This window comes from Chiloscyllium plagiosum, unplaced genomic scaffold (assembly GCF_037043375.1).
Source record: "Chiloscyllium plagiosum isolate Xiang-an unplaced genomic scaffold, Cpla_swu_hap1 HiC_scaffold_29, whole genome shotgun sequence".
NCBI lineage: Eukaryota > Metazoa > Chordata > Chondrichthyes > Orectolobiformes > Hemiscylliidae > Chiloscyllium > Chiloscyllium plagiosum.
The window spans coordinates 10,420,298-10,445,860 of NW_028270167.1; the positions used below are offsets into that span (position 1 = coordinate 10,420,298).

A 25,563-nucleotide genomic window follows, 5' to 3' on the forward strand; every position below is an offset into this window, starting at 1 on the left:
TTGGAGAATTAGTGTGGACTTGTTGGGCTGAAGGGCCTGTTTACACACTGTAGGGATTCACTGATTCTACTGATCAGGAGTGCACTGTGCTGTGTTCCAAATCGGAAGGCGCCCTCGTCTTTATGTGAACTGCTGCAGCATGTGGAGTGGACTTTTGAATCACGCAGTCCCTGTTGCAAACTGAGTCCTGCAGTCAGACCTTGTAAGGGCTGTCTTGAGGTAACGGTCAATTATTCTGGCACCTGCCCCCCAGCGCTGAGCAACAAATGCCAACCAGCCCCTGCTGGGATTTCCCCAGGCTCCCTCAGAGAGCCAGGCACCGATGTGCTTCAAGATGACAGAGCAGGCAGAGAGTGACCTTTACCTGGCCACCACCATTATCACATTAATCTAGCAAGTTTGTGGGAGGTAGAAGCAGTGAGAAAAATAGCAGGCTTGCACGATAATAGGACTTGAAGTATTTCCAACTGAGTGCTAGCCTTCCTCTGTTCTTTAATTCTGCAATCAGTAGTACTGGCCATCTGCTGCTACTTCCAGAGCCTCAAGACATGTTGGACTGCAAATATTTTCTCAGAGATATAAACCTTTCCCGGTCAAGATTCCCAAATGTACAGTGCGTCCAACTGAAAGTTCAGGAGTAACATCTTTACCTGAGAGTTGTCACTGCAAGGCGTGGTTGAGGTGAATATCATGGAATTATTTAAGGGGGAGCAGAATAGGCTCAAGAGAGAAAATAACTAAAGTTAGATGATGAGGCAAGAGGTTTGTTCAAAGTTGAAACTCTGGCCTGGACTGAATACAATAAAGAATGGCAATGCTGGGGATCTGAAACAAAAGCAGAAAGTGCTGGAGAAACTCAGCCGTTCTGGAAGCATCTGTGGAGGGAAAAACAGACTTAATGTTTCAAGTCCATTGACTCTTGGTCAGAGCTGAAAGCAGCTGGGAAATGGTAGTATTCATACTGCTGACCGAGCGGGAGGGCTGAATGTGATTTGCTGATGTACATTCCAAAGGAAGAAGGTAAAGGATTAATGACCAGACAGTTACTTGTCACACAGAGAAAATGCCCAGTCAACCTTAACATTCAACAATTTGCAAGGACTGCAATGAAACTGAGCTGTCGTCATCCAAAGGATGTACCTAGCGTGGCCTCTTATTTCTTCCTCTCTGTACTGTCACTGTGAAATGCAACATTGATATGAAACGTTAGCCAAACAAAGAGTGTGAATTGTATGTACTATTCTGTGTGAAAAATAACAAGAATTCTCTTCGCTCCTTTATATTTTGTGCGATGGCTTCACTTTGGAATTACTGACAACTTTTTTGATTGTCAGACTGCAGTTTGTGTCATAAAGCAGTAAATGTTACAGGAACATGGGCTTGTAGCAAATTGCCAACCTGTTTCCTTTTCACTTTAATGGGTGAGAAATGGGTGTGGTTTAAACTGGGCTAATAATCTGCCTTCTTCAGGGCTTGTACTCTCTTGCATTTAGAAGAATGAGAGAGTATCTCATTAAAACATATAAAGTCCTGATGGGACTACACATAAGAAGAATGTTCCTTATGTTGGGGAAGTGCAGAGCTAGGGGTCACAGCCTAAGGGGTAAGCCATTCGGGACTGAGATGAGGAAGAATTTCTTCACTCAGTGAGTTGTGAACCTGTGGAATTCCCTCCCACAGGAAGCTGTTGGGGCCAATTCATTAGATAGATTCAAGAGGGAGCTGGATGTGGCCTTTGTGTCTAAAGGGATCAAGGGGTATCGAGAGAGAGTGGAAGTGGGATACTGAAATTGCATGATCAGCCATGATCATATTGAATGGTAGAACAGGCTCGAAGGGCCGAATGGCCTATTCTTGTTCCTACTTTCTATGTCTCACGCTATTGGAAAACACCATTCTTAACCCCAAAGGGATTTTTATGCAGATAGTGCACTGCCCTGTGCAGTTTCCTCTCTGTGAGCAGACATTGCTCCTATTCTGGTCCAGTGGCCCTGTGTACACTGCTTTGTTGTGGGCCATGACCTTCAGGCTTGGCCTAAGCCACAATCGACGCTTCAAGATTCATCTTGGCAACTGAAAGCAACAACCTCCCTCTCTTTGTTTTATTTCATATCCAGAAGTGCTCTCACACAAAACTGAACATATCTTTTTTCTATCACCAAATCATCCTTTATTCACCACCTCAAAATCACCCGTGTTTCCAAATAGTGAAGTGCCAGGCAAGGGAACTACAGACCAACAAAGTGAGGGAGAGGAGGTGGAGAGGGAAAGGGGTTATATCAAAATGGAGTTGGGAGCACTCCACCCCCTGCAGTGCTCACCTTTCCCTAAAAGCACAAACATATTGATGGACACTGTGTGATCACTCTCCAAGGACACCCAGGTGTGAACATAGCCATGGAAACAAGGATGGCATTCAGAAACCATGCCCCCCCCCCAATGCCTGTTGCCTGCACCCTGGCTCCTCCTCATTGTATGACAGTTATTTACCAAGGAGACCTGCTGACTTTGACGAGTTTATGAGCTTCAAGTCGCAAAGTGTTGCCTAGCAGCTTCCACTGAAACATTAGAAGTCCCTGTTTATAGCAGCATCAAAGCAAGCATAAGAAAGTGAAAAAGAAGCAAGTCTGTGTCTTCCAGCTGTAAATTGTTGGCAAAAATGTAAAATCCAATAAAATGAATGAGTATTTTGCCAAATATAAGGTAGTGGGTTAAAGGAGCACAGATGTACTGTCTGGAATATGTCTTTATAAGGTGCAATAAAATAAAGGAGGGGACCTCATGCTGAGAATTGTGGTGTGGCCAATGCACCCATACACTAGAATGCCAGCTATTCCAAACAATAGTGATATCTCAATAAGCCTGCCATTTCAGAACTAATGCAGGAAATAAACAACAGAACTATCAGCATTTGTGCAAAGGGAAAGACAGGTGAACAGTTGATAGGTATTTCCTGTAGATTGCTGGTTTGGTTCCAGATTTCCCAGATTTCTTTATCCTTCCTCTCTTTCTACTCTCACAATTAACCTCGGAATCCCACTCTTAGACCACACCAGCATTGTTATGAACCAGGACAGACCTCCTCAAAACATTTTAAGAAGATAGCCTAGGCCCTAACTTTTCTAACTGCTTTAACAGGTATAGAGTGGATATTCCAGGAGTGATGCGGTTGACCCAGCAACTCAGTTTTAAACAAAACAGAATTTATTTCCACATGAGCAAAAAGAAAACCAAATTTAGAATAATATCCTATTTCTAAACCCAATCAACATGACAACGTAACTTAATTATGCTGTTCCAAAAACTGGCTACATCCCCATAAACACCCTCTCAGCAAAAACAGGTAAAATCAAACGCAGGTTCTTATAGGAGAGATGTCAGAGAGAGACACGATCAGTATGGAGTTGTTTCTTCGGGTCCAGCAGCTTTTCTGGGTTCCCAGCTAAAACTTGACTAGTAGCTACAAACAAAACAGCTTGCTAAAACCAAACCAAACCAAAACTTGTACTGGGAGAAATGGCAACTCCCCTTTCATTGTATAAATATTTTTTAAAAGCTTCTTCTCGAAGTTAAACTCAGATGTATTGGAACCTCTGCCTTTCCGACCCCTTGAAAAAAAACCATAGCCTTGTTAAAGGAGCAGCATTGTCACAACATCCAATTTTGCAAATATCATGAGTATCACTGAATTGTCGAGGTACAGAATGAGGCCATTCAGCCTGTCATGCTGGGGCTTAGTCTCTGAAGATGTAGTTCACCCAGTGCCATTCTCCTGATTTCTACCCCATAATCCTACACATCCTTCCCTCTCCGATAACAATGTAGTTCCCCCTTTGAAAGGACCAGTTGAACTGTCACTTGAACCATACATTCCAGCTCCCAACCAATGTCTACGAAAAGAGAAGCTTTTCTGAACAGTCTTTGCTTCTTTTGCTCCAATATACTCTCCTTTTGAATTCTGTCCAAAACAAAGCTGTCACTTGCATGGTTCAGGCAGTTCCCCCAGTGCCCCTTTTATGATATTTTTTAATCAACCGATTCAGAGATACACACCTCTAGAGCAAGTGGAATTTGAACCCAGGCGTCCTGGTCTAGAGATTTGTATCATGCCACTGCTACACAAGAGCCCCCACCTTGTATTTTAATTCCACATTGACTGATTAATCCATTCATAGGAACATTACAAGGAAGAGGAGACCATTCAGCCCCTTGGGCATCTAGCCTACAGCTCAATTGGTTCAAAGTTTTAGATTAGATTAGATTCCCTACAGTATGGAAACAGGCCCTTCGGCCCAACAAGTCCACACCAACCCTCTGAAGAGTAACCCACCCAGACCGATTTCTCTACCCTCTATTTACCTCCCAACTAATGAACCTCACACTATAGGCAATACACCTGACCTGGAAATCTTTGGATTGTGGGAGGAAACCGGAGCACCCGGAGAGAACCCATGCAGACACGGGGAGAACGGGCAAACTCCACACAGACAGTCCCCGAGGCAGGGATCGAACCTGGGTCCCTGACGCTGTGAGGCAACAGTGCTAATCACTGAGGCAAAGTTGATCTGCATCCAAACACCATTTCCAGATTTTACTCCACTCCCACAGATAACTAATAATCTGAATTTTAAAAGCACCAACTGGTCAGTAACACAACCTCATCTGTAAAGGTTGGTCTCATTTACTTCTACCTTCCAATGAGACATTGTTCAAAGCTAACGGCATTATATAAATGGAGCTTGCTCCTTTTTAAAACTGTAATGATTGCATTTCTCCAGTCAAAGGAACTCGGAGCAAGAGTAGGCCTGTCCTTCCAAACCCATCAATGCCTTTAATATCTAAATACTTATCCATCTCTTTCTTAGATATAGTCAGTGACCCAGTATCCACAACCTTCTGCTGTAGTGAGTTCCACAGTTTAACCACCCTCTGAATGAAGAAATGTTTCCTAATCTCAGTTATAAATGGCCGGTTGGTACAGTGTCCCTATGTCTGCCATCAGGACACCTGTACTCAAGTCCCACCTATTCCAGAAGTGTAAAGTAACATCTCTGAATGGGTTGATGAAAATTATCCAGCCAATGTCTTGACACTGTGATTCCTGATCAAGGGCTTTTGCCCGAAACGTCGATTTTGCTGAAGCTCCTCGGATGCTGCCTGAACTGCTGAGTTCTTCCAGCACCACTGATCCAGACTGTGACCCACGGTTCTGGTCTCTCCAAAATAGGGTGCACCCTCCTGCATCTAACCTCACTCGCCCTGTTACAATCCGACACATTTCAATCTCCTCGATACTTCTAAACTCTAGTGAATACAATAACAGCAACAATAATTTGAATTTATAATCAATCTTAATGTAATAAAATATCCAAAAATGCTTCACAGGAGAATAACATGAATGAACGTATCACTGGTATTACTTGGGATGGAACTTTAAGAGCGACCAAGTGAGCTCTAAGTCATTTATGAATAAAAAATGTATATGTTACAAATAATTTCAAAGTCACTGAAATCTGATTTCAGGCCTAAGGCACTTGTGAACTATTTCAGGATCCTCATTACAGTTCATGACCTGTTTCTAACCCCCTCGGAATTTGTTTCCAGGTATCTCTCATCATTTAGATGTTGATTTTTTTTTAACATGCTCTGATATGTTAGGCACTATCCCACCAATCAAATCGATCCAAGGAGAGGGAGATGACGTGAAGAAACTGTTCACCATAGCTTGTCCTGTGATCCTGGCAACGGTTGCCGTGGCACTCCTGTTCATCATCAGGAAGAAACGGAAGGAGAAACGCCTGAAGAGACTGCGCGGTAAGTGGGAGGGGTCAGAGAACATGGGTGAGTACCCTCGGGTCAAACTAATTATTCCTGAGGTGATTGCAAAGCTCTCTCTTGGTGGCTCAACTGATTAAAACACAGTGTGGATTTGAGAGCCAGGGTCCTGGAGTCATTGGGTCAAAATCCACTCCCAGATCGAATTGTAGGTCTATTTACCCACCATGGGGACTACAACAGTTCAAGGAGGCAGCTCACCACCACCTTCTCAGCTTAACCCAGCCACCGACACCCCCATTCCCTTGAATGAATGAAATGAAGACCCCACAGCCAAAGACTTTGACCTGAGTAACAGTGGGGATTCTGGGATTGACCTTTTGTGCTGGAGTTGGGTGCTTCTCACCCCCACCCCCAACCCAGTCTATCCAGAGATTCCCCCACCTGGTGGAATCAGCATGTCAGTGAGCACAAGATTGTGATTCCATCAGCTACTGACTCTCAGTGACATCGAGTGGCCACCTAGGAGAGATATGTTACATATCAATGAGTTACATTCTGGGGTAAGGAAGATCAATAAAAGTTGAATATATCAGTTAGCTGAGTCAGAAAGTAAAGTCTGTTCTTAGTGAGAATTTGCTAGTTTTGATTTAGAACTTTGAATTTCATCAAATCTATAATATAAGAATGCTGAGTTACCATCTGTTTAAAGATGAGGTCTCTGTGATTTCTTGTCTTGTTTTTGTCTCCTCCACAAAGTTGAAGCATTCCTGCTGTGAATTGTGTGCAGTCCATTTAATACAATGGAACTTGACTGGACCTTTCTAGGTTCTGTGATTTTAATTTTTATACTAGAACACCTTGGATGCCTAATTATTTCCCAACTGTTAGCGAGCCAGCAGGAGCTTTGTGATGCTGATAGGATGTGTCCTTACGTTCTGTTCACATTCCCTGGCTGTGCCAATTACAAAGAGAAGAAATCTGGCTGAGATTGCACTGGAGTCTTCTCCTTTGAAGAGTGCCACGATAGCACAGGTGGTTAAAGGAGGGCAGTGCTGACCAGATGGTCACCGATTTGAGTTGGACGACCGGCTTGGACAGTACCGACAAAATCCTTGGATTCATTTAAGGGACATTTGGGAGAGATGATGGGAGGAGGGTGGGTTTCTACAGATGGATGAACTAAGATAGAAGCTGACTGATTTTCTTCATCAGTGAAGCTTTGCTGGAGTTTAGGTTCTGACTGAACGCTCCATAACTGGCCAAGTCTTGAGACTGCCTCGAAGCTCAATTGCAATCAATCTCAAAACTCCCTGAGATTTACCAGCTGTACACTTCAACTCCTCTCACTCACGGCATCTTCATAATTATCTATGCCCCATGGCACATACACTCTCTCTCTCTCACTCTCTCTCACAAACACACATACACACACTCTCTCACACACATACTCTCACATACACACACACAAACACATGCACACACACACATGCACTCTCTCTCATACACACACAAACACACACACACACTATCTCACACACACAAATAAACACACAGACACGCTCACACACATACAGCCATACACTCACACACACAAATACTCACACACACTCTGTCTCTCACACACAGACACATATACTCACAAACACAGACATTTACACACTTGCACACACAAACACAGACATAAATATACACATGCCCACATAGACACGCAGACACATACAGATGCGCGCGCGCACACACACATGCGCATATACAGATGGCCATGCACACATGCACAGACAAATAAATACACCCACACACACATATACATGCAGAGACATACACACAACACATACCCACATACACAGGCACACATAAACATATACACACACCCACATACATGCACACAGACTTATACACACACACACACACACACAGTCCAGTGGTATTATCGCTGGACTATTAATCTAAGTAATATTCCAGGAACCTGGGTTCGAATCCAGCCACGGCAGTGATGGAATTTGAATTCAAAAAGCATCTGGAATTAAGAGTCTAATAGTGACCATTAATCCTTCACCAATTGTTGAAAAGCCCATCTGCCCTTTAAGGAAGGAAACTGCCATTCCCACATGATCTGGTCTCCTGTGACTCCAGACACACATCAATGTGGTTGACTCTTAACTGCCCGCTGGGCAATCAGGGATTGGCAATAAATGCTGGCCTAGCCAGTGATGCCCTCACCCTGTGAATGAATAACAAAAAATCCCAACCCCAGGAATAGTTGATCTTGTGGATAGCTTGGAAGGGAACTTGCAAGCACCTGCTGTCTTTGTCATTATCGATCACATATTGGGAGGTACTGCGATAGAAGGAGCCTTGGTGAGTTTTTGCAGCCACTGTGCATGAATAGTGAAGGGAACAAATGTTTAAAATGGTGGCAATGTGTCAATCAAGTCGCTGCCTTGTCCTAGACGCTGTTTAGCTCCTCATGTACCAACCAAACCAGGGTGAGAGACCTCCTTGTTAGCACACATTTCTAGTTTTCCCCAAGGTAAATTCTTAGAGCACCTAGCTAACGCCAGGTTTAACATCCATCTCATTTCACTGGCCTTCTCTCCACTGTTATAGCACCCATTACTATACAGAACAGAATTACGTGACCTCAAAATATTCTGCACAGGGATAAATCATGACCCTTTCATAAGAAGATAGTTAGTTTTGCAAAGTTTATATCCATTTAAATTCATACTTTCCTGATGACTGATGTCAGTAAATACGCTTTTATCTATTTTTTCTCATTTCAACCAGACATCTCTTGTCATTGTCATTGAGCTCATTTATTGAAGATATTCAAATGGGACCTCTCCCTCTGACAGGAGTTTGAGTGACATGGCTGATTTCAAATCTGCCTTTGCCTGCCTGTGTCCCCTGGGTTTGGACTGAAATTGGGACACTCATTTATTAAGTGTGGCTAGCTGAAAGAGATATTAAAAAGACCACTGATGCCTGTGGAGTTATAACCCATTTAAATGTCACAGTGTTGGGTGAGAGCGGAACAGCTGGTAGCGGTTCTGGTCTCTTACAGTACATTCTTTTTTTAAAACCAGTCACTCATGCTTGCCAATCATAATGGATGATAAGTTTCATCAGTGCTCTTTCTGGCTATCTTTCAAATTCCATAAAAATCAAAGACAGTTCTGTCAAAATTCTTCCCATATGGAGCTTTAACAGTTAAGCAATTTTTCCTTTTCTTGGAAACTAATCATTGCATTTTTTCATATATTTCAGATGCAAAGAGCCTGGCAGAAATGCTAATAAGGTAAGACACGCTTAGAAACCTGCAGCAAGAATCACTGCATCTATATGTTTCTACATAGTGAATAATAGCACATAAAGTATCTACCAAGAGTATCTGCAGTCTGCATCTGGAGTATCCGCACCTAGAATATCTACACCTTCAGTATCTGCACCTGGAATATATGCATTTACAGTATCTACATCTAGAATATCTCCATCTACAGTATCTGCACCCAGAATATGTGCATTTACAGTATCTACATCTAGAATATCTCCACCTACAGTATCTGCACCTAGAATCTATGCATTTACAGTATCTACATCTAGAATATCTCCATCTACAGTATCTGCGTCTAGAATATATGCATTTGCAGTATCTGCATCTAGAATATCGATACCTGGAATATCTGCACCAGAGCGGCAACACCTTTAATATTTCCATGAGAATCTCTGTATCTAGAGTGTCTGCACTTTGAATTGTTGCCAGTCACAAAAAGTCAGTTTCCTTATAGTTAAATTATATTATTTATATTGTTGTTTCCTGACTGAGGATGTCCCAAACATACTTTAAAGCCAGTAAAGTCAATTTAAGGTGCAATCACTGCTGTATTGTAGAAATCATAGCCACAAATGTGTACGCAGCAAGATCCCACAAGTAAGACAAGAAGATAATGAGCAGGTAATCAATTCTCAGTGTTATTTGATGAGGGATAAATATTGATCAAGGCACCATGAATTCCCATGCTGTTCTTCAGAATAATGACACACAATCATTTACATCCAGCTGAGATGGAAGGTGAAGCCTCAGTTTAACATCAGATCAGAAAAACAGCACCCCCAACAGTGGAGCACTCCCTCAGCACAGCATTTGAGTGTCTGCCTAGTTTTTGTAGGAGAAAGTGAGGACTGCAGATGCTGGAGATCAGAGCTGAAAATGTGTTGCTGGAAAAGCGCAGCAGGTCAGGCAGCATCCAAGGAACAGGAGAATCGACGTTTCGGGCAGAAGAAGGGCTTATGCCCGAAACGTCGATTCTCCTGTTCCTTGGATGCTGCCTGACCTGCTGCGCTTTTCCAGCAACACATTTTCAGGTGCCTAGTTTTTGTGCCCTGGACTGGCTCTTGGACTTGCAGTGAGCTTGTGAGGTGGGAGTGTTGACGCTGAGCCACAGCTTGTTCAGAATAGAAGCAGTTTCCCCTTTGTATCTCTGTAATGATACAGAGTCAATCAGTGGTAAGGTTCTTTGATTTTCACTTGATTTTTCATCTGCAACTTCAAAGCAAGCCTCAGAAGAGAACTGGAAGTTCCTCCCCAGCCCCCCCCCTACCATTTTACCTTTTTGGTTTTCAGTGACATGCTTCCTGCTGCAAAAAAATAATTTAAATTCTTGTGTTCAAAGAACAAAAAGAAAAGAAACACAAGTTGAGGAGACGTCTCTCATTAGATGTGACACTGATATATTGTTGCATGGCTCAAAGTGGAAATCACACTCAGAGTGAAGCAGAGTGCTTTGAAAGGAACAAGACCTCAAAGTAGTTTTTGAAAATGAAATTGGAAACGGTGGTAAAAGAGTCTGGAGGTTCCGAGATTTTCAAACCAACGCTGTTGCAGGAAACAAGGAAAATAGAAGCTGTAATTATTTTGACTGGATGGAAATTGTTTATCACCTGGTCAGTACCAATAAGATTGAGAAACAAATACCCCGAAAGGCTACAGTCAGCATCACAGGTACACAGAGAGGGAGAGAGTCTCTTGTGGAATATTAGCTCAGATCTTATTTTCAGATGTCAACCTGCCTTTCCCATTTTAATTCACCTCCCTGCCAAACCATGCGTGAACACTGGTTATTGGCCAGGAATTCTTTGTTCGTTTTTTTTGTAAAACATCCAGCCCAACCCCCACTCCCCCAAAATATTCAATATTTGAAGTGGGGTGGTTTGGTGAGTGAGCAAGGGGCTAGGTGTGCTGTGGCTTGTGTCCTTTTAGGAAAAAAAAATGAATTCTTCTTGATGTAGACATTGCTAGCAAGTTCATTTCTTTGCCGGTCTTGTGGACTCACTGAGTGGCCTGCGAGGCTACTTCAGACGTCAGTTAGAGTGGACAGGAGTCACATACAGGCCAGATTGAGTAAAGCTGGTTTCTTTATCTGAAGGAGATCAGAGAATCAGTTAGGCTTTTCTGCCGATAACTTACTGGTTCCTGCTTCTTATTAAAAACCAAAACTGCTTTGGGGATTCTCAATCTGATTTGAACTGGTGCTCCCTGAGTCCAGTTGTCCAGACCAATACCATGATGCCTGACCTCAGCACAAAGTCAGAGTCATAAAGTCATAGAGATGTACAGAATGGAAACAGACCCTTCGATCTAACCTGGCAATGCCGACCCAATATGGTGTAGGTTAGTTCCAGTAGAGACACTGACTGGAAGATCAGGCAGACTTCTGAATGATACCTGATCAGATGTTGCCCATTCTGCAATGCCCTGCCACAGTTTGTCACACACCAGTCCCCACGAAGATGTCCAGCTGTGCATGTATACAGGGGAAAGTGAGGACTGCAGTTGCTGGAGATCAGAGCTGAAAAATTTGTTGCTGGAAAAGCACAGCAGGTCAGGCAGCATCCAGGAGAATCGACGTTTCGGGCATAAGCCCTTCTTCAGGAATGAGGAAGGTGTGTCAACCAGGCTAAGATAAAAGGTAGGGAGGAGGGACTTGGGGGACGGGCATTGAGAATGCAATAGGTGGAAGGAGTTAAGGTGAGGGTGATAGGCTGGAGAAGGGGTCGGGGCGGAGAGGTCAGGAAGAAGATTGCAGGTCAAGAAGGCGGTGCTGAGTCCGAGGGTTGGACTGAGATAAGATGGAGGGAGGGGAACTGAGAAAGCTGGAGAAATCTGCATTCATCCCTTGGGGTTGGAGGGTGGAGGGAACAACCCAGATGGCCTCTTCTTCAAAGACCACAATTTCCCCTCAGACGTGGTTGATGTGGCTCTCCACCGCATCTCCTCCACTTCCCGCTCCTCCGCCCTTGAACCCCGCCCCTCCAATCGCCACCAGGACAGAACCCCACTGGTCCTCACCTACCACCTCACCAACCTCCAGATACATCGTATCATCCTTCATCATTTCCGCCACCTCCAAACAGACCCCACCACTAAGGATATATTTCCCTCCCCTCCCCTATCAGCATTCCGGAAAGACCACTCCCTCTGCGACTCCCTTGTCAGGTCCACACCCCCCACCAACCCAACCTCCACTCCCAGCACCTTCCCCTGCAACCGCAAGAAATGCAAAACTTGTGCCCACACCTCCCTCCTCAGTTCCCTCCAAGGCCCCAAGGGATCCTTCCATATCTGTCATAAATTCACCTGCACCTCCACACGCATCATTTACTGCATCCGCTGCACCCGATGTGGCCTCCTTTACATTGGGGAGACAGGCAGACTACTTGCAGAACGTTTCAGAGAACCCCTCTGGGACACCTGCACCAACTAACCCAACCGCCCCGTGGCTGAACACTTTAACTCCCCCTCCCACTCCGCCAAGGACATGCAGGTCCTTGGCCTCCTCCATCGCCAGACCATAGCAACACGATGCCTGGAGGAAGAGCACCTCATCTTCTGCCTAGGAACCCTCAAACCACAAGGGATGAATGCAGATTTCTCCAGCTTCCTCATTTCCCCTCCCCCTACCTTTTATCTTAGCCTGCTTGGCACACCTTCCTCATTCCTGACGAAGGGCTTATGCCCGAAACGTCAATTCTCCTGCTCCTTGGATGCTGCCTGACCTGCTGCGCTTTTCCAGCAACACATTTTTCAGCATGTATACAGGGGCTCCATTGTCCTACACATGATGATTGTTTTCAGTGCACCAATCACAGCATTCACTTCTGGCGCCGGGAGTAAGTGTCAGGCATGGCTTGCACAGCCAATAAGAAAACCAAAGGGAATGCTGAGTATCAGCTCTCTCTGCAAGGTACTCCTGCTTTGTTTTGTGCCTTGCTTTCATGCCCATTTATATTGGAAATTGATGCAATGTTGTGGTATTTCTCTGTAGGAGGATACATCCACCAATCCTCTTTGACTTAGTCTGAGGATCTATTTGGTTTATATTGGTGGAGGGTCAACCATTAGTGATTCTTAACAAGAAAAGGCTCTTGTCTTAATTAAATACAATTTATCATACAACAGTAATTAGGTACAATTCACACAAATTAGTTAGACATTGTTACTTAGACTATTAGGCGACAGAGAGGGCACATCTGGCCCCTTTGAGATCCAGAGCTATTCTCATGATTTCCCCACCCTAGTCTGTACGACATTGTCAGATTGAGTGGAGCTTAGTGCAGTCTCCAACATTAACCCTTTCAGAACCATTACCTTGTGCAAACTTTAGCCTAACAGCCTGAGTTGAACTTGAACTGAGGGGGAAACATTTGTTCCTTGAAGCATTTGAAGGACATATGAGGTCAGAAAATACTTCTTTCACATGGGAACAAACCAATCAGATTCCAGTTCCTGGACATTCACTGTGTCTTTGAGGCAAATAGTGAAGTATGACAAAGTGAGTAAAAAATGAGTTAAAATCATTGGCAAAACAGCAAGACGTGAGACCAGGAGAATTTTTCTCAACAGAGTTGTTAAGATTTGCAACCTTCTCTGTGGAGAATTACTTATTCATTATTATTACTTAATTAATGATTCTATAAGTAAATGTAAAATCAAGTTAGACAGGTACTTGAGCATGAGAAATATGCAGATTATAGACAAAAGGCAAAGGGAGTATTCCTTTTCTTATTGTTCACAGGACATGGGCATCATTAGCTCTGTCAGCATTTACTTTCTGCCCATAATTGCCCTTGAGAAGGTGGTGGTGAGCTATCTTCTTGACCCACTGAAATACCTCAGGGACACTCACGGTGTTGCTAGGGAGGAAGTTTCCAGATTTTGACCCAATGACATTGAGGGAACTGAGATATATTTCCAAGTCAGGGTGGTGTGTGCCTTGGCAAGCAGCTGATGGATGGTGGAGATCCCATGTATCTGCTACCCTTGTTCTTCCAAGTGGTAGACTTCATGGGTTAGGAAGATGCTGTCAAAGGATGTATTGTGAGTCATTGCATTTTGTTAGTAATGGGAATCAGTGGTGAAGGCTGAGAATGTGAAAGGTGATGGATGAGGTGTCAGTTAAGTAGATAGCTTTGTTCAGCATAGTGTTGAGTTTCTTGGATTTTATCAAAGTAACACTGTTGATTGGTGCCTATGGATTTAACAAAAAAGGTATTTAAATGATGCCACACTTTGGATTCAAGCAAAAAGTTAGTTTAGATTAGATTAAATTCCCTACAGTATGGAAACAGGCTCTTCAGCCCAACAAGTCCACACTGACCGTCCGAAAAGTAACCCACCCAGACCCATTTCCCTCTGACTAATGCACCTAACAGTATGGGCAATTTAGCATGACCAATTCCAAGTGAGTGGAGAGCATTCCATTCTCACTCACACTCCTGACTTTGTTTATGGTGGAGAGGCTTTGAGGAGTCAGGAGGTGTGTTACACACTGTAGAATTTCTATCCTCTGACTAGGCACAAAGTACAACTGTTATTTCAGAGGGTGAAAAAAGGCAGAATGGGCCAAATGGCCGACCATGCCAGATATATCAACATTTCTTTGATTCTAGGTTGCACTTATATTAAAGCCATTAAACTGAAAACTCATTCTAGCCACCAGTTTGTTGAAGAGAGATTGCTTGCTCAGAAATGTCACTATGGTTTTTCAGTAGTAACCTTTGCTCAGATTCTTCACTACATTTCATAAGGGATTCCTAATGCATTGCTGTGCACCCTGGCATGGACGTTCCCCAAAAGGATCATCCGCAGATTATCTCTTGATGTGTTCCCTAATCACCTTCTGTAAATATCATCACTGACTTAGACTGCACAGATGGTTGGCATCAGTGCAAGCACTTGCTGTGGGGACTGTAGTAAACCCCAAAACTAAATAAATCCCTCCATGAAGTTAACGCAAAAGTAATTACCAGAAGCAGTGTGTGGTAGTTTGGCTGCAGTGAGGGAATAGGAGTTTAGCATGTCAATGTAACGGGGGAAGGAAAACTCAAGGATAAGTCTTTGTTGAGAACTTGTAATCATAATCAGCATAGCTCCCTGTTACTCCATCAGAAAGTTATTGGTTCAAGGTCTGTGGTTTAAATGCTAAATCTAGGCTGAGGTTTCAGTGTATTACTGAGAGATTGCAGCATTGTTAGAGGTGCTGTCATTTGGATGTGATATTACACTGTAATATGACTGTTTGGGTGAACAGTAAAGGACCTCATATGGAACTGTATGATGAGGAGCAGGGGAAATCTCTCAGTCTTGGCCAGGATGTTCCTTCCAACAGCACCACGTAAAGGCAAAATTGTCACTATTTTACTATTGGGGAATCTGCTGCAATTGTCCACACTGACTGTGACGCAAGATAATCCATTGACTGTAAAATCACAAGGACGTAAAAGGTGCTATATAAATATAAGTTCTTTTTCTTTCTGATGAAGACATACCTCTGAAGATAAAGAGTAATTTCTGATAGAAGTTGGCATGCTATAAATATATATCGGAAAATCTATTGATTTTGGTAATGATTCTCGTTTTGATTAACAAAAAACACAGAGGTAAGTCAAATGTTTGGGAAGCTTCACACAATTGACTTGCTTTGTTGTCCCTCGCACTTTCAGATTTATTTTCTCCAGTATGAAAGGCAGGGGTCTTCCTTTGGGAGTTGCTAGCCGTGGTGCTGAAACCAACAGTAAACTGATTTGGGTAACATTATGATCTTGGATTGGGTTGTTACTTAACAACATGAAGAAACTGTCATAGGAGCACTACATGGTTTAACAGAACATAGAATAGCACAGCACAGCAATAGGCCCTTTGGCTCACCATGTCTGTGCTGACCATGATGACATTCTAAACCAGTCCCATCTGCCTGCACAAGGTCTGCATCCTTCTATTCCCTGCCTGTTTATGTCTCTGCCTACATGCCTCTTAAATGTTGCTAACATATATGCTTCTACCACCTCCCCTGGCAAAACATTCCAGGCACCTACCACCCTCTGCGTAAAAAATTTGCATATCTCCTTTAAACTTTCCCCGTCTCACCTTAAACCTATGTCCCCTTATGATTAGATTACCTACAGTGTGGAAACTGGCCCTTCGGACCAACAAATCCACACTGACCCTCCGAAGAGTAACCCACCCCCCTATATTTACCCCTGACTACTCCACCTAACACTACGGCCAATTTAGCATGGCCAATTCACCTAACATCCACATCTTTGGACTGTGGGAGGAAACCCATACAGACACAGGGAGAACGTGCAAACTCCACACAGACAGTTGCCCAAGGTGGGAATTGAACCCAGGTCCCTGGCACTGAGGCAGCAGTGCTAACCACTGAGCCACCATACTTATATTTAACATTTCCACCCTATCCATGCCGTTTATAATTTTATGCACTTCTAACAGGTCACCCCTCAACCCCCAACAATCTAGCAAAAACAATATAAGTTTGTCCAATCTCTCCTTATAGTTAATTCACACCAATCCAGGCAACATGCTGATAAACCTCTTTCAAATCATCTCCAAAGCCTCCGCACCCTTCCTATAGTGTGGTGACCAAAACTGCACACTATACTCCAGATGTAGTCTAAGTAAAGTTTTATGCAGCTGCAATCTGGCTTACCAACATATATCAATGCCCAAACAAATGAATGAAAGCATGCTATATACCTCACTTTACACGCTGGAACTGCCACTTTCAGGGATCTTGCACCCCAAGATCCCTCTGTAGATCTTTCTAACTCCTAAGGGTCCTGCCATTTACTGTATACTTTTCTTTTGGATTTGACTTCCCAAAATGCATTGCCTCCCACTTGTCCGAATTAAATTACATTTGCCATTTCCCCAAGCAACTTTCCAACTGATCTATATCCGGCTGTATCCTTTGACAACTACTCTCGCAATCCACAACTCTAACATTTTACATGTCATCTGCAAACTTAGTAATCATATCACCTACATTTTCATCCAAATCATTTATGCTAATGGTTCTGGGTTTGATCCAGTAACTGAGCTGTCCTCACTGTGCTTGCTTGGTGAAGCCTGGGTTTGCTGATGAAGGGCTTATGCCCGAAACGTCGATTTTCCTGTTCCTTGGATGCTGCCTGACCTGCTGTGCTTTTCCAGCACTGCACTCTTGAAGCCTGGGTTTGATCTCAGAGATGAGGAAACAGACACCCAGATCAACCTGGGAGTTCAGCTGCAAGCATGAGTGCAAGCCTTTTGTAACTGTCCTGAGATAAACACCTATGAACTTCCTATTTTCCTTTGAATCTGTCAGATTTTACGTCATAATGTTGCGGCGAGACACCTTGGGGCTTTTACTATGTTGAACGTGCTACATAAATGCATGTTGTTATCTGAACCATGACAGTCTTTTTTCAAAATGTTTTCTTACAGCAAGAATAATCGGAGCTTCGATACTCCAGTGAAGGGGCAGCCACAAGGACCCCGTCTTCACATTGACATCCCTAGGGTGCAACTGTTGATAGAGGACAAAGAGGGGATTAAACAGCTGGGTATGTGACAGTGGTGACACCATGCTGGGTCATATTTAAAATTTCCAGAAGTCATAGAACCTTACAGTGTTGAAAGGGGCTACTTGGCCTATCGAATCTGCACTGACCCTCCAAAGGGCATCACACGCCAGACCTAGTTCTCCATCCTATCCCTGCACTCCCCATGGCTAATCCACCCTAACCTGCACATCTTTGTGGACTGTGGGAGGAAACCACAGCACCCAGTGGAAACAGAGTGAACGTGTAAACTCCACACAGACAGTCACCCGAGGCTGAAATCGAACCCGAATCCCTTGAGCTGTGAGGCAGCAGTGCTAACCACTGAGCCACTGTCCCACCCAACTGCATTTGTTACATCTGGTGAAGGGTCCCAATGTCAATGGAAAAAAGTTGAAAAAGAATTAGAAACCTGAGTGTAGGATGAGAAGGCACATAGGATGTTACCACGGAAAGGTCAGGGTGCCATTGAGACACAGCCTAGAGATAGATAAAAAGGGCAATTTGACACCCCATTGGATAGAGGAGCAACTGAGGCACAGGTTGGGAGGTTGAGTCAGCAGAGTTGGACAAACAAAGAGCAAAGCAGTCTTTTACTGTGCCCCATGATTTGTTAGACCTGCTTTTTCTATAATTCATTCATGGGATGTAGGTGTCATTGACTGAGCTGGCGTTTTATGGTGGTGAGCTGCCTTTTTGAACCACTGCAGTGTACATGCTGTCTGTACATCCACAATGCCGTCAGGGAGGGAGTTCCAGGATTCTGACCTAGCAACTCTGAAGGAACTCTCCTTATCTCAGGGGAGATATTATCACCAAAGAGAGTGAGACAGAGAGAGAGAGAGAGAGCAATGCATGTTTACCAGACTTGTTCCCGGAATTGTCCATGAAGAGAGATTGGCTTATGTTCTCTCGATATTTCTAAGTCAGAACAGTGCGCTCCTAATGGCTGAGGTAAAGTGGGTGAACAGGGGGAATTGTTTAGGGGCGAGGATCCCTGTCTGGTGTGTTATTTTATAACAGCAACCTTCTTGACCTGTCCCATTTCCACTCCAAATGTTTCTATGATAAGGTGAAACAGGATCACTGTACAGAGGAAACAAATGGGACTGATCTAACAATCTATTCACATTGATTTCGAGTTCTCAATATCACCGATGATTAATACCTTGCTCAAATGCATCTTGTTAATTTAAATTTTCAAGAGTGCAATTGATAGATTTTTTAAGCCAAGGGTTTGAAGGGTTACAGAGTTGTGTGGATTAGGGCACGTGAAGTGCCAATCAGTAATGACCTGACTGAATGCTGGAACAAACCAGAGGGCTTGAATGGTCCATTGGGTTCCTGTATAATTAGACCACGTAAACTTTGCCTGTTTAGAAATTGTGGATTTGTTTGAAGAACTACCCAGATCGTAAATCTTATATTGGAAGGTTATCCTTATTCTAGTGAAAGGACAGAATACAATGCTGTACTTGACTTTCTCAAACTACTGAGCAACAGGTATTACCAATTCACGGGGAGAGTTGTACCTTTACAGATTACAGCTGATTCGCTTTAATAAGATATTAAATATGTGTCTCAGATTTGGGATTATTTGGATCTATTTTGATGCTCATTTTGTTTCCGGACTTCTAGTTTGAGGACTTGAGTACAGGAGTAGTGACGTCTTGCTTCTATTGTGTAGGAGCTTAGTTAGACCACACTAGACTTGAAATGTTAGCTTCCTCTCTGTCCACGGATGCTGCCTGACCTGCTGTGATTTCCAGCTCTTATCGTGGACAGTTTTGGTTTCCTTATCTCAGGAGACATATTATCACCAAAGAGAGTGAGACAGAGAGAGAGAGAGAGAGACAGTGTGTGAGAGAGAGAGAGAGAGAGAGAGCAATGCATATTTACCAGACTTGTTCCCGGAATTGTCCATGAAGAGAGATTGGCTTATGTTCTCTCGACTTTCAAAGAATGTGAGGTGATCTCATTGAAACTTGCAAAATAATTGAAGGGACAGACAGAATTGATGCAGCAAAGATGATTCCCCTGCTTGGGGGGTCTAGAACTAGGGGGCACCATTTAAAAATAAAGGGGATGCCAGTTAGTTCCAAGATGAGGCAAATATTCTTTACTCAAACGGTTATGAATCTTCGCAATTCTCAACCACACAGGGCTGTGGAAGCTTAATTTTTAAATATAGTTAGGTAGAACCTGACAGCTTTTTGATTGCCAGTGACAGATAGAGATCTGGGGATAGGTTGAGTTGTGATCATATTGAATGGTGGTTCAGGAGTGAGAGGCTGAATAGACCACTCCTGTTCCTATGCTTGGTCTACCTTCCACCAGCTGAGGAGGAACAGGCCCCATCTCCCCCAGCCTTGCTATACAGTCATAGAACTAGTGGAGATCAGAGCAGAGAAAGAGACCTTTTGGCCCATCCTGTCTGCCAGCCCTTTGATAATATGCCCAACTACTCCAAAATTGAAACACTCCAGATAAGGACAATCTGAAATGAAAGCAGAAAATGGTGCAAGTACTCAGCTTGTCAGGTAGCATCTGTGGGAAGGGAGTGAATTATCATTTCACATCCTACGGAGAGATCACTAGGTTGTTAACTCTGTTTCTCTCTTCATAGATGCTGCCAGACCTACTCAGTACTTGCAACATTTTCTGTTTCTAATTTCCCTGTTCTTTCCCTATGGCTTTGCAAATATTTTCCTTTAAAGGGTTTATCCCACTGTGTAACCTGTTCCTTATTCCTGTTACCTCTGGTTCTTCCAGCAATGACCTGTACAGAAGCACCTCACATTTTCGCTTTCTGTCTTCCTTTGGCTATAGGAGACGACAAGGCAACCATTCCTGCGACAGAATCCGAATTTAGTCAGTCTGTAAACCCCCAGAGTTTCTGCACTGGTGTTTCTCTCCACCATCCAGCAATGATCCAGAACACAGGGCCACTCATTGACATGTCAGACATCCGACCTGGAACCAGTGAGTACCAGAGCCTTCTAAGGATTTACCGAGAAGCTACGAATCGATGGAATCGAAAGCTGAGCTGGTTAGAATATGGAGCCTGTCCTAATTGATCCAAATAACATAGATGCATTTGTACAGCAGTACATGAAAGAGAAAGGGATAGAATAACAGCCTCAATGGAGTTAAACAAAGAAGTGAGAGTTTGTGTGGGGTGTTAGCATTTGCACATTTAGGGGAGGTATATTATCACTGGAATATCAATCCAGAGACCTGAGGACTTGGGTTCAAATTCTGCCATGGGAAATGGTGATTAAATTCAATTTTTAAAAATCTGTAGTTAAGAGTCTAATGATGATCATGAATCTATTGCTGGTGAAAAAGCCCATCTGGTTCACTAATGCCTTTTAGGGAAGGAAATTGTCATCCTTACCTGGAGTAGGCTACATGAGACTCCAGATCCACAGCAATAGGGTTGACCTCTAATAGGGATGGGCAATTAATGCTGGCCTAGCCAGCGACACCCTCATCCCAAGAGTGAATTTAAAAAAAACACTTTGGGCTGGGTGACCTGTTTTTATTTCATAACTGTACATGTCTAATTTTATAAAGTTCAAACTTCACTTCAAGATTGGCAATAGGAGCTGTACCTGTACAAGCGCTGAAGCTTTAATGCCAGACCCTTTTAGAATAAGAATTTTTTTATTTACACAAGAACCAAAATACTGCAGATGTGTGGTATTGGAAATGAAAAGGCAAGCCAGTGGAAATCCAGCAGGTCTGGCAGCCTCTGTGGTGACAGAAGCAGAGTTAACATTGTAAGCCAAAGACCTTTCTTTAGAATTTGACTCAATCTGATTGTGCCCTGAGGTGTTAGCCTTTTCCCTTTCCACACTGGCCTGTAACATCCTCTGTGTCTTTCCAGCGTTTGTTTCTACTTTCAGTTTATAAACCCTTTAGCAGACAGAAAAACTGGCTCCTGGTGGTTTATTTAATAAAGGGTAACGTAGCAACAGAGTCACATTGGCAAGAAGCCTTAGTATGCATTGAATGACACACTGGACATTCCCAAGCTAGGAGATAAACAAAACCTCAGTGTTTCTTTCTCCTGTCCCCTCTCTCCTCCATAATTTACTGCCATGATTTGTACCCAGACATAGAAAAAACACAAGATACTAGGTCCATGGAATTCAATATTAGTGACTTCAGGAGGACCCTGTTTTCCCACCTCTAGAGGAAGCTGTGGTGTCACGGTTATGTTCCTGAACTAGTAACCTACAGGATCAGACTAAGTTTTTTGGAGCAAGGGTTTGAGATCCCATCAAAGCCACTGCCCATCTGTTAATAAAATCTGGAATTGAAAGTGAGTTTCAGAAATGATGCTAGGAAACTACCGTCAATTGCTGGTTTTAAAAAAAAAAATCTGGTTCACAAATGCCCTTGAGGGAAAAGAATCGGCCATTCTTGCCTGGACTAAATGTAAATTAGACCCGCAACAATGTGGTTGATTCTTAACTGCCCCTTGAAATCCAAGCTTACATTCTGGTCTTGCCAGGAATGGCCACATCCTGTGAAAAAATAAAGGAAAAATAAACGAAGGTAACTTGGTGAAAAATATCTGAAGATGGAGCATTTGCACACAGATGGCACTGGCCTTGCCACTTTTGTATCTATTTTTATTTTTGCCCTTCTATGGTAAATAATTGAAGAGCAAAGAATGAGCCCCAACTATTCTTGTGGAACATAAACTTAGTTACCTCAGTGCTCTGACTCCTCCCTTTCTGTCAGATCCTGTTGCTAGGAAGAGTGTCAAATCAGCACACAGCACACGGAATAGATATTCCAGCCAATGGACCCTAACTAAGTGTCAAGCTTCAACCCCAGCCCGGACTTTGACCTCTGACTGGAGAACGGTGGGGTCACAGCATGGAATAACCGTGACCGAAAGTGATAGCTACAGCGCAAGTCTCTCCCAGGACACAGGTAGGAGAGCTAACACTGGATCAGAGCTTCCTCATCCTTATTCTTTTCTTCATGCCTTTAATCATTTGCAATGTTACACTGTGTATTTTAAAAAGCAACATTATTTGATGTAACACTGCCTGATATTTCAGGGCGCACCACCCCCCACCCTCACCACCCCCCACCCTCATCACTCCCCACCCTCACCACCCCCAATCTCACCACTCCCCACCCCCAATCTTATCACTCCCCACCCTCACCACTCTCCACCTTCACCACCCCCAATCTCATCACTCCTCACCCTCACCTCTCCCCACCCTCATCACTCCCCACCCTCACCACTCCTCACCCTCACCACTCCTCACCCTCACCACTCCCCACCCCCAATCTTATCACTCCCCACCCTCACCACTCTCCACCTTCACCACCCCCAATCTCATCACTCCTCACCCTCACCTCTCCCCACCCTCATCACTCCCCACCCTCACCACTCCTCACCCTCACCACTCCTCACCCTCACCACTCCCCACCCGCACCACACCCCACCCTCACCACTCCCCATCCTCATCACTCCCCACCCTCACCACTCCCCATCCTCACCATTCCCCACCCTCACCATTCCCCACCCTCACCACTCTCCATCCTCCCCACTCCCCACCCTCACCACTCCTCACCCTCACCACTCCTCACTCTTACCACTCCCCACCCTCACAACACCCCCACCTTCACCACTCCCCACCCTCACCACTCCTCACCCTCACCACTCCCCACCCTCACCACTCCTCACCCTCACCACTCCCCACCCTCACCACTCCCCATCCTCATCACTCCCCACCCTCACCACTCCCCATCCTCACCACTCCCCACCCTCACCACTCCCCATCCTCACCACTCCCCATCCTCATCACTCCCCATCGTCACCACTCCCCACCCTCATCACTCCCCACCCTAACCACTCCTCACCCTCACCACCGCCAATCTCCCCACTCCCCACCCTAACCACTCCTCACCCTCACCACCCCCAATCTCACCACTCCCCACCCTCACCACTCCTCACCCTCACCACTCCTCACTCTCACCACTCCCCACTCTCACCACTCCCCACCCTCACCACTTCCTCACCCTCACCACTCCCCACCCTCACCACTCCCCACCCTCACCACTCCCACCCGCACCACACCCCACCCTCACCACTCCCCATCCTCATCACTCCCCACCCTCACCACTCCCCATCCTCACCATTCCCCACCCTCACCACTCTCCATCCTCACCACTCCCCACCGTCATCACTCCCTACCCTCACCACTCCCCACCATCATCACTCCCCACCCTCACAACTCCCACTGTCATCACACCCCACCCTCACCACTCCCATCCTCACCACTCCCACCCTCACCACTCCCCATCCTCACCACTCCCCATCCTCACCACTCCCCATCCTCATCATTCCCCATCGTCACCACTCCCCATCCTCAACACTCCCCACCCTGACCACTCCTCACCCTCACCACCCCCAATCTCCCCACTCCCCACCCTCACCACTCCTCACCCTCACCACTCCTCACTCTTACCACTCCCCACCCTCACCACTCCTCACCCTCACCACACCCCCACCCTCACCACTCCTCACCCTCACCACTCCCCACCCTCACCACTCCCCACCCTCATCATTCCCACCCTCACCACTCCCCACCCTCACCACTCCCCATCCTCACCACTCCCCATCCTCATCACTCCCCACCCTCACCACTCCCCATCCTCACCACTCCCCACCCTCACCACTCCCCATCCTCACCACTCCCCACCGTCATGATTCCCTACTCTCACCACTCCCCACCGTCATCACTCCCCACCCTCACAACTCCCACCCTCACCACTCCCCATCCTCACCACTCCCCATCCTCATCACTCCCCATCCTCACCACTTCCCACCGTCATCACTCCTCACCCTCACCACACCCCCACCCTCACCATTTCCCACCCTCACCACTCCCCACCCTCACCATTCCTATCATTCCTGGTCTCTGTCATCCCCTCTCCCTGTCCCTCCATCTCGCCATCCCTGCCTCTCCTAGTGCCTCCCACTCCCCATTCCTCTGCCTCCCTGTCCCTCTCACTCCCTGTCCCTCCCCCTCCCCATCTCTCCCTCTCCCCATCCCTCCCCCTCCCTGTCCCTTCCCATCCCTTACTCTCACCATACCTCCTTCTCCCTCCCTCCATCACCCCATCCCTGCCTCTCCCAGTGCCTCCCCCTCTGCATTCCTCTGCATCCCTGTCCCTCCCATTCCCTGTCCCTCCTCCTCCCCCTCCCCCTCTCTCCCTCTTCCCATCCCTCCTCCTCCCTGTCCCATCCCTCCCCGTTCCTTACTCTCACCATCCCTGCCTCTCCCCCTCCCTGCCTCTCCCTGTCCCTGCCTCTCCCTGCCCCTGCCTCTCCCGTCCCTCCCCTCCCTCTCCCATACGTCCTCCTGCTCCCTGTCCATCCCTCTCCTTATCTCTCCCCCTCCCCGTCTCTTCCACTCTTCCTCCCTTCCCCTTCCTGTCTCTCCCTCTCCCCGCCCCTCCCGATCCCATCTCATCCTCTCCCCATTCCTCTCTGTCCCATTCCCTCCCCCTCTCCATTCCTCCCACTCCCCATCCTTCCCTTTCCCATTCCCTCCCACTCCCCATCCTTCCCTCTCCCATTTCCTCCCTCTCTCGTCCCTCTGTCTCCCCGTCCCTCCCACTCCCCTTTGCTCCCACTTGTAGCCTCTGTCACTTGATTGCCCCCTCCCTCTCCATTATCTCACACAACCGGGAGTGGAAGGGGCATGGAACAGGAAGGTGAGTGAGAGACACAGGGAATTGGAGGGATGGTGAATGGTAGGGTTGATGTGAACCCATGTCCTCTGTCCAACTACCCTCCTGAATAGGGTCCTGTTACGTTCTTTGACTCACAGTGATCTCCCTCTTACATTG

General features: G+C 45.4%; 1 protein-coding gene across 1 annotated transcript in view; it reads left to right on the forward strand.

The window, feature by feature from the left end:
• dscaml1 (Down syndrome cell adhesion molecule like 1) overlaps window positions 1-25,563 on the forward strand; it is a 586,372-nt gene that overhangs the window by 555,494 nt on the left and 5,315 nt on the right. Inside the window, exons 27-31 of the mRNA XM_043676579.2 lie at window positions 5,659-5,814; window positions 9,046-9,076; window positions 17,564-17,682; window positions 20,509-20,661; window positions 22,432-22,626. Coding sequence (XP_043532514.1) covers window positions 5,659-5,814; window positions 9,046-9,076; window positions 17,564-17,682; window positions 20,509-20,661; window positions 22,432-22,626 — 654 coding nt within the window. The remainder of the gene's footprint in view (window positions 1-5,658; window positions 5,815-9,045; window positions 9,077-17,563; window positions 17,683-20,508; window positions 20,662-22,431; window positions 22,627-25,563) is intronic.